The sequence below is a fragment of the Podarcis melisellensis genome (assembly GCF_964234715.1).
Source record: "Podarcis melisellensis genome assembly, chromosome: 14".
NCBI classification, from domain to species: Eukaryota; Metazoa; Chordata; class Lepidosauria; order Squamata; family Lacertidae; genus Podarcis; species Podarcis melisellensis.
The window spans coordinates 12449710-12467127 of record NC_138546.1 but is presented as its reverse complement, the minus strand read 5'-3'; the positions used below and the strand labels follow the sequence as shown (position 1 = coordinate 12467127).

The window sequence follows — 17418 nt, the reverse complement described above, 5'->3', positions numbered from 1 at the left end:
AGAAGAAACCACACCTGTCCTATTTGTTATATTCCGAACATGTTTCAAGCATACTATCTGTTTCCAACAGAGTCAGGTTTTTATAAGGGCAAGAAATTGCAAATCTCTTTCAAACAGGCACAACTAAGCAATTTTTGTTCTCCTGCAGTTAGCAATCAAATTGCATATTTCCTCCCTCATTGGAAAGCAACGATGTCAAGTTGATAGATATGCTTCATTAGTACACAACAGCTTTAAACTGTGACAAAAACTTCCATACTAAAGCATTCTGAAAATGTTCCCCTGAATACATTTTTTATTTACAGATGCTCAGTACCTGACTTGAACAGATTAATTAAAACAGATGTTTCATTTTGCATTAATGCTACTCATTTCCAGAAAGAGGAGACAAGAGGACAAAGCTAGAAGAGCTGCAGGAGATCCATGACTGGATCTCCTGATGCTTCCTTCTCGCCAGTTTTTATTCTGCAGCTGGGCAGGGTCCCAGCTTGTAGAGCAATCACCGGTTCTCTTTTAATCTTTTCACTGCAATATTTCCTCAGTCTAGATAGCTCCTTCCCCAAAGCTGCTAGGTTGGGAAAGCATACAGATGCCCAATCACTGATATCGCCTCGTGTGACTCCAATGAATCCTCACAAAGTATGTAATATGATACTGGGTACAGACTTAAGCACTGTGCAAAAACACTGCAGGGTTGTCATGAGGATAAAATGGAGGAGGGGGATAGCTGTGCTTGAGCTCCTTGGAGCAAAACCAGGATATATTGCAGGTATTTAGTAGCAAACCTGTAGTAATTTAAGAAGTAAAAATATAAATTTAATTCTTGCATGGTTGTGTGTTTCCTTCACACAAGACACACACAGCAAAATTCTACATGCCCTTGGATCTATAAAACGTGAACAAAAGTACCTCCATAATATACTTTCTGCATAATTTGGGGGAGGAAGGCAGAGCATTTGGTGCAGAGATAGGCAAAGAGAACCAGAAGAAGAAAATGCCATACTGAATTGGACCCAAGTCCCTCTAGTTTAGCGTTCTGAGTCTGGCAGCTGTTGTCAACCAGATTGCTCTGGAAAGGTCAGAGGTGGGGAATGAGTGACTGCTGTCCTATTTGTACCTGAAAGTCTGTTCATCAGAGGGACAGGCCTTTGCAGATGGGGGTTAACTTTAACTATCAGGGCTAATAGCTATTGAAAGATCCATCCTCTCCAAGTTTGCTGAATCCTTTCCAAGACTATTTATGTAGTAGCTTAAGTGGTGTGGCACATTGCTTTTCTATTAACATACATAACTGTGCTGTGTGCTGGGCAGCAATCATAAACCAGATTGTCCTGAAACAAGTCACTTTGCACTTAAATAAGATGACTGCCAGCTGCCTTTCAGCAGCATTAAAAATTACCAAGTTATTACAAGCATTCAGCATAAATACCAAAAGGGGAAAAAAAGAAAACTTTTATTACTTAGTTCCAAATATTACATGCACTTTCCAAAAGTTAAACTCTTAAAACATTTTCAATAGCTTCTTGTCAGTTTGGAGGCAGCAAAGGATACCAGAGACAAATATTTTGAAAAAAGCATTTACAAAAATACATTGCACAAAGTCCTATCTCACGTCTTTAAAAAATAAGTTAGTGTTATGCAAAATATTCCCCACCCCATCAACTTCCCCCATTTGGATTTATACAGGATAATTCTGATTTATATATTTAACCTACAGTTTATGTAACAGCTGTACAGGTTTTAACAAGCTCTTCTCAATAGGCCATTGGTTCTATTTCTAGCTGAACTTAGGCGAGCAAATGGTCTTCTGGAAATAAAACTCTCTATAAATATTTGAGGACTCTTTGTGCAACATACATTAACTCTCCATTTTGTCGTTCCCAAAAGAACAATTATAATAAACTCTCCAAAAAAGCAAAACGTAAGGTAAGATTTTCACACACCACCACTTTCAGGAATCTTTTTCCTAAGGTTTCTAATAATAATTCCAATTTAAAAGATGTCAAGTTGTTGGGGCATGAAACAAGTTCCATGTGTAACAAGAGCTCTAGGAAAACTTCAATTTCTGTCCTGAAGTTCATAACCATGTTATTGTGTGGGTTTGTTTTTTTAAACAAACAGTTGTTTTGGGAGAAGTGGGGTCAAAACCTTGCCCCTGAGGTTTCAACAACATTCAATCTTGTGAAGTTTCCTCTGGCTTTCCAGAGATTAGCAGCAACCCCAGAATACCCAGTGAGGCTTGGGATATTTAACTGCACAAAAGAGAATGTGTGAATAAGGCCCAGGGACGAAACATGGTTGCAGGTTACCTCATCTGAGGTTTAGCATTTCTGGCATCATCCTTTTAATTCTGGTTCCACTTCCACTTCCTTATTATTTCCCATCTTTCAGCATCTACTCTTGTAAGCCATTCTAATTCAATCCTGTTCAGGCCATTTCTTATTGATGAGACCTCTTCCTCCTTTATTCAGCATATACTTCTGTTGATATTACGCTGAAAAGCTTGGCCAAATTTCTACTTAACACTCATGGAAACCTTCTAATTCATTCAACTGCTATTAGCTACTGTAACCATCAACTTGCTTAAAAGGAAAGTTATTTAAAAAACCCCATTTATGTTTAAAACACCTGTTAATGATGCTTTTTTCTTTTGTTTTTCCAGTTTGGCTACCAGTCTGAATAGACTTCTGGCTCTATTCCTTTCCTATCTGTAACATTAAAACATAATATATTCTTACCAAATGTGTCTTTTAGCAAGATGTTCTTAGACAATTCCAGATGAAATCAGAACCTTTCCCTCAAAAACACAACACTGGTGTCAAATCCTGCTGAGAATTTAAAGTATGTGAAGTGGCACCAGGTCTGGGAGGTTGTGGCCAAAAGGCAATGCAGCAACTACTGGTGCCACACAGTCTCCATCCCTTAAAGACGGCTTGTGCTGGAACCACATGCAAACCCCGTCAAAGTGACTGGAAACTATTTAACTGCAGAACATGGTAGACTGCATCCACGGTCGTTTTTTAAAAATCATATACGTGGGGAAGGTGAGCCCCCACAATGAAAACAGATTCCTAGCTGCCAAAAAAAGAAGTTTTAAAAAGCTTATATTGCAAAGTAATAAAATAGATATTTACTAGCTTGTTAACTGAGTTTTGCAAATGAGAGCGGTTGGCATGCAATATTTTTCTTAGAATGAACACGTTAAAAATATAAAGCTGTCTGGAAGGTACAAGCTGAGCATCCGAGCAAATAACCATTTGGTTTGATATACAATTCTGTTGGCAGTCTTCTATACTTAGCCAAGAACTTGGAACCTGCAGCCCATCACGTATCTTTTAAGAATTCCAGTGTTCCAGGCTTTCCCTTTATATACATATAAACAGAAAAAATATACATCAAGAAGTAGGAAAGGGTACATAGGATTCATTCAGCCGGTCTCCCATGCACTCTAAACCGATAGAGGCAAGTGTACTCTGTATGGCCCCAGTTAGAAAAAATTCTTAGCTCCACTATCTGGAATGGTTTTTCAGTTGTCTCCTAAAAAAATAAAGGACGAGGAAGAAGTTAGAGCTTAGCAGATAACTTATTTTAAAAGTAATTTGTCTGTAGAATAAATTATATTGTTATAAATGCTATGAATTCAGTCCAACCCTTGTTAACCACGTAAGTCACACCAGTTATTTCTTATTGCAATAAACTGGACTAAAAGGGTGCTTATGGTTGTACCCAAAACCTACTCACAGCAGACTCACTGAAATTAATGGACAGAAGTTAGGGTGGTACCCAGGGCTAGTCCTACACAGAGTAGACCGACTGAAGTGAGTGGATGTGAATAACTTAGGTTTATTAATTTCAGTGGGTCTCTTCTCAGCAGGACCTAGCAACCCTTAGTCATGTTCATTAACTTCAATGGGTTTACTTTGAGCAGGACCAGTATTGGACACAACCCTTAGTTTTTTGGTATTTTGTCCTTAAAAGAAAGCGGGATTACAATGTTGTATCTATAACTGTTGTTACAGCTTCCTTTGCATTCAACTTTACATGCACTATTGCAGTCAAAATAGGGGGGGAAAATCCATCAAGCCCATGCAAAAAGGCGGGGCCAACCGTTCACAGATCAATTTATGTGATATCAGAGGATTTGCAGTTAGGGGAATTTGAAATGCAAATTTCCTCCAGTTTGGAAAGCCTTGTGCTACTTTAAGATTTCTGTGAATGAGCAGTAAGTATGCTAGTAAAACTCTGTGGGCTTATATGCAAGACTGGAGCAAACCAGACTTTCAAATTTTATTTGTCGCCTGCATGATCTAACTTCTTTGCTTTACAGGAGCAAATCCAAACCTAATACTATTTGCATTCATGTCAATGCCTCCAAGAGTGTAAAAGAAAGAAACCTAAAGGCAGATAGGCTTTGTACTAATGATGACATACCGTTACTTGAAACATCTGTAATGGCTCTCCATCTTGATCATAAATATACTGCCCAAGAAGTTCGCCCTCTTGTTCATACTCACTTTCAAGACCCTGCCAACACAAAGGTTTAATATTATTCTGAATTCTCACCAGCGAAGGTAACTATAAGATTCAGTTTTAATTTCAACCTCTCTCAGTCCCTATTAAAATACAAGATCGCAATAAAAGTAGGTAGGATGCACAACATATCCCACACACCCCCTGAATACTTTTAGGATATGAAAAATATGAATTTACTACTTGGATTTCTACAAAGATCACCACAAAGTCTCAGGATAATTGCAATGTAAAATACCGGTACTAGAAATGGCTGAAATGTGGTCTGTATGCAAGAATAACTTTTATAAACCGTCACATCTTGAGTTTCTACTTTAATTTTAACACAAAATATATTAAGTTGAAAGTGTGATCTCCTGTTCTTTTCATTTCTTTGTTTTACTGAAAATTATTTTATATTATCTATCTGGGTACACTGAAAAGCTAATTAGAACAGTCTGTTCTTACAGCTGCTTGTACAGATGTCAAATACATTTCCCAAGGGAAGAGTTCTGAAGAAGGCACATCCGGAGCAGGTTAGGTGATAAATCAATACACTGAGGTATTCAAAGTCCTTTTCCTTTGATCCCCCTTTTATAAGAATTGCAAAATAAATAAATTTGAGGAAAATCACCCTAATCTATTTTGTCAAAGATAAAGCTTACATATACTGAAAAATCCTTTGGAGCACTGGTAATATTGCCTGTTGGTGAAAGTGTTTTTGGTATGTGTTCCAGGGTGAAGGCTGTAGGGTAGATCATCATGGAAAGCCTGACAACCAGATATCCCTGTGATCCTTTGAAAGCCCAGCAGTTTCCAGGATACATGTCAGGCTTAAGGGAAGAAATAAAAAAAGTTACAGTTCCATTAATAAGTTTAAAAATAACAAGAGATCTGAAATTATAATGTGGACAAAGCATATACTGAGAAATTGCATAATTTCCTTAGATGGTGCGTATCCTTTAAGTCATGTAGCTCAGCAGCTCAAAATTATAATAACTAAAGTACAGCAACATAATAATGTCGTATGGCATCATCATAAAAAATGTGAAGCAATTATAATCTGAAATAGCTTCCTTTAAGAAACCTTTAAGCAACTTTTGTTGCATAATTCAGTGGTTTTAAAACTTTCTGCACTGTTTTATCTGTTTTGGGAAATCAACCTATTGTAGGGGATTTGAGTGACATGTTTGAGGCCTGTTTGGTTTCACCATCACCTTCTCTAAACTTACTGTGCCTCCTAAAATAATTACGAGCTGACCTTAGTTTTGTTTTTAAGCTAGAATCCTCACAGTCTACTTGTATATTTTATAGTTAAAAAGCAAGAGGTATGACTGATCTGCATTGTCACCCTAAATGTGCTCTCTTTTTTAAGGACTGGATCAGGCTTTCTAGTCCAGCATTCTTGGGGGGGGGGGGGGAGGACACCTCAGGAACCAACAAGCCATGTTCTGCCTTTTATCCAGGCCTGTTGCATGCTCAATACCCCTGTACATGAACACTGCAGAAGGTGCTTATTGGTGGGCAAGCAGTTTTTCAAGGAAGATTATTACTGATCTTCTCACTGAACACCCTGAGAAGCCACAGGCTTCCTGTGTGCACAATTTGAAAACTATTGGTGTTTTTTTACAATCTAGTGCATAAAAAATTATGAAATAGCTAATAAAAGAAGCTCAGTGTTGGGTCAATGATAACTGTCCCGGCTGTATAAGGGCATGCACCCCTATGGAACAGCCCTATGCTTCAAGCATGTGCACACACGGGACATACTAGACATCAGAATTCATGACTGTAACATCGTTTCAGAAAACCGGTCAACATTTAAATGGCTTGGGTTCTGAAGAGTGCACAAATTTAGCTGCAAAGCATTTCAGTGGTAAGGAACTGAGCAACAGTCAACAAATAAATGCACCTTCATCGAATTCTTGCCAAAGATTCTGGAAGAAAAGCTAACGAGAGATGGAAACTAAGTGACACCAAGGTTAGCTCATCCAATATTGGCACAAAATTCATTCCTATTCCTTGAGCACAGAAAGAAGCTGATGCCAGGATGCCAACAAGATGCGAGGAAGCCAAGATACTGCTGTACTAAGCAGAAATGACCTTACCTGTTGACACAGAAACCCTTCTGGACAAAAGCCCTGAGCAACTTGTGCCTTTAAGAGGGAAAATATGTTTCCCAAGTGTTTTAAAAATCACTAGCCTTTTAATTACCTGGATCACTACGCGAGGAGATTGAGAGAAGTACCACAAAGGAATTCCAAAGAGACTAATTAGAGCTGTTTTGGTTTCGTACGTCTCTGAACAGCGAGTACTCAAAATACTGCCACCTGGAAGAAACAAGGAAACTATTCAGATTTGTTAATATGACAGTGCAGACTTACTCTGCGTGTGCCTCTTCATTCTTTTTAAATACGAAAACCTTGTGCTACTTAATGCAGCCGTTTTCAACCCTTGGCAGCCAACTATGCTTTGGGAGACTAAAGACGGCAGCCAGCACAAACTCTAGCTGCTGGACAGCAGTCTTGTTTTCTCCTTTATAAAGAAGCACAGCCTCACCTTCCTTGCTCTAATAAACTAGAGTCTGAGGACTGGTGGTGCAGATGGAGCTGGCCCTTCTGCTCTTAGCTGTGGTTGAGCAATTAGGAGCTAATTTTTCAAACATGTGCTCCCCCTTCTTCCACCTCTTCCCCACTTGGCAGTGAATTATTTACATTCCACCACCTGAACACTAAGGCAATAATATCTATGCCAATCTTATTTTTTAAAAAATAATTCTTAAAACCAAATGTAACAAATAAAAAGGAAAATGAAGGGAAAAAGTGAAGGAAAAACAAAACCCACTGTTGGCTCACATTTAGGATACAATAATCATCTGTATATCCTTCTTAAATTAACCATATATATTGATATAAGCTACCCAGATGTCCAAACAGGTATCTACACAAGATGGATTTTTATAGGAAATAAGTTCAACTTTAACAAGAGCAGTGCTAATCTCAACCATGACTTCTGCTGACTAGCGTTCCTTTCTAAACCAGGTAGAAAGAGGTTTTCAGGTTGGAGAATTTTAGCTTTCCTAGTGATTGATTTAAAGCACATTTCTAGATTCCCATAACTGCAGAGTCAAGAGTAAATTGTTCTTTCCTCAATGCAACTAGCCGTTAATCTCCCGGGGTGCCCAGGCCATATTTCCCAAGCTGTCTCCACCCACTTCTCTTATGTCTAAGCCTCTTACACACAAACTCTATTAGTCTCTGAGCTAAAGCCTGTTATGGGATGAAGTATTCTATATTTATTTATTTTGGGGATTTATACCCCAGCCTTTTGAAAAGTGTCCTGAAGGCAGCTTACAAAACAAATCCATTTAAAATCAAGCAAAACTGGCACTGAAAACTACAAAACGAAACAAAAGAAGTAGCAAGTTATAATTAGTATAATGCTGTAGCTCTCAAGGAGGGTATGAAGCTGAGTGAGAAATGTGGCCTGGGGGAGAGATGGTAGAGGGTAAGGAGGGGTTGTGCACTGCTGAGAGCTCCAGGGGCCAGAAAGAGAAGCCTGGAATACTGCATTTGCCCCCCGCCCCCAGGCCTAAGGTTCCTCCCTGATATTTTAGGTGGTAGTCAAATATACCCAGGAAAAAAATTAAAGGGTTTGGGGGCCACAACAGGAAAGGCTCCTAGATCCAGCAAAACTTCTACAGAACTTACTATCTGTAATGAAGATCAGCTCAAAATGTTTAAACTATTTAAATGGTTGCTCAACACCTCTGGTATAAGACAGGCAATATCCCCTCAGAACTTACCTCCAGATTCCAAGGCAAAGTCAACCATGCCAGTCTTGTCTTGTGAAAAGAGCTTCAGTGCGTTATTGACAATAATGCGTGCTTGCTGCAAATATACATAAGAGGAATATGAGAAATTGAGAGTAAGCTCTGTATTTCAGCATTCTGACACACTGATGTCAAGTTGCGCTTTTGCCATGGAATTGTTTTACACAGCATTCATATTCATACACACACACACACACACACATAGTATCCCAAAAAATGTCTCTCTGAATTAAGAAAAAGTAAATGCAACCAGTATAAGAATGTAAACAGAGGATGCCTGTTGGTATTCTAAAGCAGTGACACTACCTGTTCCTAATGCCTACCAACTGTGTTCCCAGTGGAGGTGGGACAAAGAGGGCCTTCAAGGCCAATCTAAACTTTAAGGCTTGGGCAAACTAGTCTTTGAAGCAACATATGGGCAAATCTGGTCTTTGATGTGACAAAGCCTCAGGCGATTAACAGTTTTAAAGGTCAATGCCAGAACTATGAATTGAGTTAGTGTTCAGTAGTACAAATTGTACTCCTGAGCAGTAACCAATACAGTCAATATGGATGTGCTGTCCACTTTATGAAACGCCATTCAGAATGAATGGGGCTGGTTTTCCTTTTCATGGCTGGAATTTTATTGATGTTTCTCTGGCTGCATTTTTAATTTTTAAGCAGTCCAATTATTTTATATGCCTATTAATATTTCCAGCTTTATAACCCAGCAAGCCCTCAAGAGATCACCTTCTCAGAATTGCACATAGACACTAGCCTAGGAATTTGTGTTGGGTAATAATTATCTGCAAATGACTAGATAAGGAAAGCTTTAAAGAAGAAGAAAGAAGAAGAGAAAGACCAACTTCTGCAAAGGCCAGACATGATTAACATGGGCAGAGGTCTACAAAATTAGGACTGGTATTGGTAGCAAAGCATTTGTTTCTACAAGCCAGCTGCAAAGTTATTCCCAGCACGAAATTGCAGTCAGTGGCTTGGATCCCATGTTATTGGAAGTGGATCTTTGCTCATGGGGTGCTTCTAGTGGATGAAAGTTGGGAGCAATGGCATAGGGGGAGAGAGGTTATTTTGTTGAAACTTCCTTTCTCCTGCAGTGCCCTGAAGATCTGCTCATGAATGTTGCAGCATCCTTCAGAACAGAGTGAGGTGCAGCACAGAGAGAAAGAGGAATCACTGAAAAATTGCCTCCTTCACTTCTGCCAATGTGAGCTTCCACAAGTTCATACACCCTTCCATTCATGGAAGAGTAACTCTGGATCCAAAGTATCATCATCTAATGACACTGATGAAATTATAATTTCAAATACTGGAGCAAGACTAACATTTCGTTCTGACTCAGTGAGGAACAAAGAACTCACATTAAAGTCAATTCACAAACTGTACTTCACACCACATAACTATTTTACACGAGCACTGGTTCCTCGCCAAAATGTTGGAGGGGATGCCAAACCCTTGAGATGTGCTTGCATTTATGGTGGGATTGCCCAAAGGTTAAATGCTTTGGGGATGCAGTACTCCATGAAACTGGAACTACCATAAAACGCCAGGATATACCTCCACACCTGGCACTCCTTAAAGACACTACAATGTACAGCGAGCAATTAGCTGGACACTTTCTTATTGCAGCATGATTCAGAATTTTGCAATTGTGAACAGACTCGGCAGGAGTTAATCTGGATTATTCATATGCAAAGGTATGGGACGCTGCATTATTTAAAAAGCTGACATTCAAAATAAGAGTCCTTAGAGGCCAAAGTAAAAAAGCTAACATTACAAAATCATACCACACTAAATTAAATGTATGTTAATAGACAAAAACATGGACTGTCTCCATCGCCATCTTTTTATCATTTATCTAAAATATTTGCTCACATCTTTCTCCTGAAAAGCATTTGTAGTTAAAGACGAATTGCACTTACAGTCTTAAAAATGAAATGCACAGAAACTTAAGCATAAGTTTAATGAAGCTGTTTCACAAAAGTGCAATCTAGAGTTTTAGTGGAAATGTATAATATTCTTTGTCTTACTTACAGCTTCTGTGATGCCTGAAATCCCAGCCTCATTCACAACGCTCGTTACTACCTCTGAAGTTGACTTTGTATTTGTGACAGACATGTGGAGGGTTATGTTCTTGAGGATCTGCAACTCCAGATCTTGTAACAAATTTTGCAAGTCATTCTTGCTCACAAATTTGGACGTTAGCCACTGAAGCAGTGATTCTGGCAAGTCTCCTTGTTGGCTGCCAAAAAGCATGATCTTGACTGATTCTTTAACTTGGGCATCTACCTAGAAACATATCATATGGAAAGTTATATCACTGGCTTTGGATCACTTTCCAAATAGAATAGTGGTTCTCTTAACACACATACTTATTTTAGTTTCCTGCTATTCCCAACAATCAGACTGCTGTAACATAAAAGTTGAGGTGCTTCAACATTATGTTTTAATACACTAAGTTAGGCAACAAACCATATTCCCTCTGTCATAGCCATTCATGTTAACTATTCAAAGGAAACACGTCAGAAATTCCACTGGGTTTCTGTAAACCCCTTCTGTGGGCCTAATCTGCTCTTTGGATCCCAGCTCTACAGCCTTTAATCCATTTACCATGATCTTCAAATGGAATGACAGGATAGCCAAAATAAAATTCTAAAGAACTATAAGCTAGTGCCTCCCCACAGAAATTGAGTAGGCCAGCCTCCTGCTTGTAGACAGTCCTGTAAAGTCCTGAAACCAATTGCATCTTATGGTATTGTATTTTGAGTAAGCTAAACAGACACAACCATATGCTTCTCAGCAAATCAATCCCTCCAGGAATCTTGCCTTGGACACAAAACGCTTTGTCAGAACTGGGTGCACAAATACAACATATTAAACTTCATTCAGGGAAGTCTCCTTTTGAACTTACCTTTTCATGAAGGGTATCCATTCTGTCACAGCAAGTTTTCAAACCCTGTGAACTTAGCAGTTCTGATTTCATGTGACCTAACTCAAGTTCTAGGTGTTTAATCTTGGATAACAGATGCTTGTTTTGTTCATCGGTGTCACTGACAGCACAGAGAGATAATAAAAGACAAAGTTCAAATATCAGAACTATTAGTAACAGATCTAGTAACAGTCAACAAAACATTACGCTGAAGTAAAACAAAATGAGCAAGTTTTTGGCAGAGGGATGTGTTCTCCGTGCATGCAAGAACATATTTGATGTGATAAACATGTTCCCTCTACTCCACTATGAACAAGATAAAAAAGCAGCAATGGAGATGAAGGTATGAACCATTCACACTTTGCTTATTATTCATTTGGGGAAATGTTCAAAGCCACCCAAAGTTCATACGATTCTTTGGAAATTTCTATACAATTCACAGCATTTTGTTGAATTTGCTACTATACGTAGACATTAAACAGACATTAAATTCCAATTGTTGTTTTAAAGTAGCATGGTGGGGTGAAAATGCTGAATTCCCTTATAATTTCAGCACAAAGCAGCAGTAAGCTAATCAGCAAACAAACTGAATTTTGAAACTTTAAAATCAATTTTCTGGGCATATGGTTTAAGCCAGTGTAAAACAAGTATAGAATTAAAATAAGTCACCAGAAAGAAAATAAATTCTGAGTTGGTGGAATGACAGAATGATATTCCAGACTTATAGCAAGTTTTAGAATGTAATTTCAAGATGCATATAGTGACCACAAAGGCCAAACATTCAGTAGCTAAAACCACCCCCCTTATAGAGCCACCCACCCATTTTTAATTCAGAGGTGTTAAAAGAAGAACAGTTATCATTTGATTACAGGCTAGTTTTAACTGCTTGGTGGCAAGGAGCTAGCTGCAGCCATACCTCATTCTTTGTGCTTTGGTTAGCTCAAGTTCCTTTTGAAGGCCCTGAAAAATAACAAAATGATTAAATTCACATGGAACCTCCTTATTCTGAACTACAGAAGAGATGCTGTGAAGAAAAGATTCCCAGACAACAGAAACTTGGACTTGGAAAAAGTAGAGGATGAGGAACCAATTTGCATACTTTCTAAACTTCAATCAAAATTTCTGATAGCAATTTTGACATATTCATGCCATGGTGGAATGCGGGTGGGTGAGAGAAAGTGGAAGAGGCACTGGACTCCAATTGGGACTGCATGTGACTTGGGGAAGAAAATTGCTCTTAAACTACTCGGTGGTGGTAGTTATTGTAATCCAGCTCTTATCCATTAACTCAACATATGGCTATGGGGGAAGGGAGTGCATCACAAGAAAGGAAGGCACAATCCTTCTTCCAGAGAAGAAGCAGAAACATTACCTGACATATGGAGATCCACATAACACTCTGGATCCCAAGACTGCAACTTGAGGTTACTAATCGTATTTTCACTAGGGCCTCTTTGCAAGTGAAAAATCCTTTCCTCTTTCTGTCTGATGTTTATCCAGAATAAATCTTGTTTGGTCAAACCAACCGTCTTTCATTATCCCAGCACATATCTTATTTTTTAATGCTTTTGAGAAATGGTATGAGTGCTAACTGCATTTTTTTAAAAAAAATGTTTCTTAATGCTGGAAAAACAGATCTGCCTTCCAACTTTGAAAATTCTGGTTCTCACAACAAATTATACATTTGGCACACTTTTGGCCTTATGAGCAACTTGTGGCATTTATCCTCACAACCATCCTGAGAAGCTAGTTTGATTGACAGATTATAAAGTGCCAAGGGGTACCCCCAGTGAGATTTTTAAACAATTGGAACCTAGACTTCCCACATCCAAGCCCAGCATAATAGTCATTAAACTACCACTTTGTGCCCAAAAACATCTCTTCCCATCTAGGCAAGCAAGAGGCATTACCAAAGTTCAAGGATACATTCTGGCCAGATGACGAATTGGAGGAGGGTTTGCAACAGCATTAGTTCTGGGAGATAATATCCAAAAATAGAGAGGCCTGGACAGTCACATTTGGCTCCCTGACCTGAGGTTCCACACTCATTGAGGTGACAGATTTCTTTTTTTCTTCTTCCTCTTCCCTAAGCAACCTGTGGATTTCACTGGGACTTACTTCCAATCAAGTATTCTTAAAATTACAGTCTTTGCTACTGAAAGAAACTCTTAAAGCAAGTCTATCATTCTTTTCATTACCTCCGATTTTTCTGAGAGTTTTGCAAGGAGATCTTCTAAAGCTACAATGCGCCATTCATGTTCTTGGTGCAAGGTCAGAAAGTCACGCTTTAAAGATAAAAGAGAATAGTAACTTTTGAAGCTTATTGCTCACAAGATCCCTCCCATATTTAAATATTGTATGGATTTTAACCACACAACCCAAAATAATATCTGTTTATCCTGAAGCCATATTTAAGTACAATGACCATATGAGAGCTATTTAATGCAGTTTGAAAAGGTAAAGAAGTAAAATGGTATCATTTTAAAATCCATTCATGAAAAGCATATTTTCGTCCTTTAAGACACAGTTATTCAACTCTTAAGCTAATCATAGGAACGTGTGTTAAATGTACTGCATGTTGGGCTTTATATCAAATAATGAATTTTTAATGTTACCATCTTCAGGTTAAGCATATGAATTTGGCTGAATGGAATTATAATGAAATGCTTCCAGTGAGAATGACTATAATGCAATTTGCTAAACTATTATCATGTGTAAGCTGAAAACACTTGTATCCCACCCACACAAGCTCTCATTTCCCATGTCAGTTCTAAACAGCCTCCTACAACAGAAGTATTATTGTGTATTTGAATGACAAGTCTGTAATGATCACATTAAAACTCCAAGTTTTAAGAAACAGTTCCAAACAAATTACCGCTGGGTGTAGTGTTTCATCAGGTTTCATTTCTTTAATATGCTGGCCCACAACGTTTTTAATGAGTGTCAGCATTTCACTTTTGTCATTCATCTGGGTAACTTGATCTTGAAGGCTTTGCAGAAGAAGTAGCACTTTACTATATTCTGCATCCCGATGATGCCATCTCGTAGACATAAAGGCCATTTTCTTTTCCAGCTCTATCACACGATCTGCATCAAATACCTTCATAGATTCCTATAATTTTCAAGGGTATTTATTCATTTATACTCCAGCTCTGTTCTAAAACATTCATAGTGGTTTACAATAACAAAATAGCTCACAACTGCAACAAATTACAGTTGTAAAACAAAACAAAAACCCTTAAAACAAGTTAGAGCAGCAGACGAAAGTAGCAGCTGCAGTTAATCCTGAATAATAACACCATTCAGAAAAGATCCAATGAAATAAAATTGTCTCCACTGTTTTGCCTAAAAGCATGCAGTGATAAGAATGGTATACCTCTCTTGGGAGTTTATTCCAGATTTTGGGATTAATTCTCATTATCCCCAAAGCAAAGAATGATAAAATAAAATTTAAGAGACGGATTTAAAGGATAACTGCACATGGAAAGGAGATGGGGAGGAGTCATCCATTGGGGAAGGGGCTTTAAAAACCCCCCAAAACAAAACAAAACAAAACTATGCACTATGCATATTGATAAGCTATCTATCAAGCCAACACAACTTGTGAAGCATCAAGCCAGCCTCATGCTCTGGAGTTTCAAAAAGAGAGAGCCTGTCAGACGCTTGGAAATTCAAGACAGGCAGCAACAATAGTTGCTGGTAGGCTGCTGTACATGGGTGGCATATGTCATGTTTGGCATAGCGGACTAAGGCCTGCACAACAGGAACAAAATAATTTGGCCAGCTCTTGGTTGTATCACTCCCAACCCTTCACAATATTGGCAGGTATTCATTTGCAGATGGATAGACCAAAGGCCATCATCTAATAGGAAAGTGAGTAACATGCAGAGCCCCTTAGCCTTCACATGCGAAACAAAAAGCCTTAAGACACATATTTTTAAAGAGCACTTACATCAGGGTATGGAAGAGCATAAGAGTCATCGGGCTGAGGCTCAATGATATTTGCAGAATCTTCCCAGCTGTGTATTCGGTGTATGCCCGTCCAATTCAAAGCTGGCAATAACGAAAGGAAACCTTCGGTACCCCAGTGCCATAATCCTAAAAGAAAGAAGGCAAAAAGGGGTAAAGATAAATATCTTGCTAACAGGAAATCCTCAGATTTTTTTCTAAAGTAAGTTCGACAAAATAAACCAACTTTAATTCGGCATTAATCATTAAATTAATAACTTTGACCACAGTCTATATCAGGAGTCAGCAAACATTTTCAGCAGGGGGCTGGTCCACTATCCCTCAGACCTTGTGGGGGGGCAGACTATTTTTTTGGGGGGGGGATGACCAAATTCCTATGCCCCACAAATAACCCAGAGATGTATTTTAAATAAAAGGACACATTCTACTCATGTAAAAGCACGCTGATTCCCGGACAGTCTGCAGGCTGGATTTAGAAGGCGATTGGGCCAATCCGGCCCCTGGGCCTTAGTTTGCATACCCATGGTCTACATCCTACATCTGTGTAGCTGGGCACACTCTTAACCTTCCAGTTGTGGTGGGAGCGGACCACACCTACATGGATTGGATGTTGGGCTCTGCAATGAATTATTCATCATAATTGTGGCTCACCAGGTATCAGGCATGTGTACACACACACACACACACACACACACACACACACAGACCTAGGCAAGCAGAGAAAAAGACTGCTCAAGCTTCTAGATAAGTGTTTCCCAAACTTGGGCTTCCAGTTTTTTTTTGGACTTCAATTCCCATCACCTCTGACCACTGGTCCTACTAGCTAGGGATGATGGTTGTAGTCCAAAAACAGCTTGAGATCCAAGTTTGGGAAATTATTCTAGATCTGGGATGTCCAACCAGTTGATCGCGATCACCCGGTTGATCGTGGGGCATTCCTGGTCAACAACTTTGGTGAAGGCTCCCCCCAAAAAGCTCAACAACTTTGGTCAATCCAATGGGTAGATCACTGCCAGTGTTTTTATAGTGGGAGTAGATCGCAGTCTCTTGCAAGTTGGACATCCCTGTTCTAGATGAACCACTGTTATGTGGCTGGTTGGCTGCATTCAGTCTGAGTGGGCCACACATGTAGGCTGAATACACACAACCCTATAAATAGGTAACCTAGATTAGTAAGATTTCAGGCTCATTCTACTGATACATTTCCGCCTACCTAGCAACAGCAATAGCGGGAGGAGAAACAACAGCAGTCTGAATATCTTTGGAAGGCATCTGGAAAATAGATAAAGGAATTTCACTGTAATTAGCTCACTGCCATTGGTTGCCTGAACATGTAACATATAACTGGAAATTTCAATTCCATTACTTAAGCTCTGTATGACCGTGATCTGTAACAATGCCAACAATAGTTTTGTAACCCATTCAGAGAGAAAACAGCAGCACATATTAGACTACAAACCACAATCTAGAACAGTTTAGACTTGCCCATAGGCTTAAAAGGTGCCTAGGACGACTTTTCTCTCTTGAACAGTGACTTGGTGTGATGTACTGCCAACTGCATCTGGAATGCACTGATGTTCTCAATAAAAGCTTGTGTTCCAGTCCTGATGGTCACAGAAAATAAATTGCATGGATTTTAGGATTGTGGCCATTATCTCTCCTCTGTGTTATAAAGTCAATTTTAAAAATAAATTTAGAGGAGTGATGTGGGATGGAATTTTTTCCACTGCTATATTCATCCATTGAAAAGTTTCCATTTGTGGAATACATTACTATATACATTTTTTAAAAATAATATAATGAATTAATACAAGTCAAACTGAGCAACTGGAATGGGGACAGGAAGTTCTTAGAGCATGGCCAAGTTAATTTAACCAGTTTCAGTGCTAACATTTTCTTTCTTTAAAAAGATTTGCCATGCTTAAAATACAGTGGTACCTTGGGTTAAGTACTTAATTCGTCCCAGAGGTCTGTTCTTAACCTGAAACTGTTCTTAACCTGAAGCACCACTTTAGCTAACGGGGCCTCCTGCTGCCGCCAAGCCACCGGAGCACGATTTCTGTTCTCATCCTGAAGCAAAGTTCTTAACCCGAGGTACTATTTCTGGGTTAGCAGAGTCTGTAACCTGAAGCGTATGTAACCTGAAGCGTATGTAACCCGAGGTACCACTGTACTTACAAGT

At 39.0% G+C, this 17418-nt stretch overlaps 1 protein-coding gene and 1 long non-coding RNA gene across 15 annotated transcripts in view; both read right to left on the bottom strand.

Moving 5' to 3' along the window:
* Window positions 1-2115: 2115 nt before the first annotated feature.
* SUN1 (Sad1 and UNC84 domain containing 1) overlaps window positions 2116-17418 on the bottom strand; it is a 49492-nt gene continuing 34189 nt past the window's right edge. For all 14 annotated transcript variants that reach the window (XM_081889135.1, XM_081889127.1, XM_081889134.1 and 11 more), the window contains 12 exons: window positions 16450-16508; window positions 15220-15365; window positions 14143-14379; window positions 13466-13552; window positions 12184-12227; window positions 11250-11388; window positions 10373-10627; window positions 8315-8399; window positions 6724-6839; window positions 5175-5342; window positions 4432-4524; window positions 2116-3537 (listed from right to left, as the gene is read on the bottom strand). In XM_081889135.1, coding sequence (XP_081745261.1) covers window positions 3424-3537; window positions 4432-4524; window positions 5175-5342; window positions 6724-6839; window positions 8315-8399; window positions 10373-10627; window positions 11250-11388; window positions 12184-12227; window positions 13466-13552; window positions 14143-14379; window positions 15220-15365; window positions 16450-16508 — 1543 coding nt within the window. In that variant the 3' untranslated portion in view covers window positions 2116-3423. The remainder of the gene's footprint in view (window positions 3538-4431; window positions 4525-5174; window positions 5343-6723; window positions 6840-8314; window positions 8400-10372; window positions 10628-11249; window positions 11389-12183; window positions 12228-13465; window positions 13553-14142; window positions 14380-15219; window positions 15366-16449; window positions 16509-17418) is intronic.
* LOC309357329 lies at window positions 9030-10360 on the bottom strand. Its single transcript, XR_014163096.1, has 2 exons — window positions 9593-10360; window positions 9030-9073 (listed from the first exon to the last, which is right to left on the bottom strand). It is a non-coding gene; the product is annotated as an uncharacterized lncRNA (long non-coding RNA).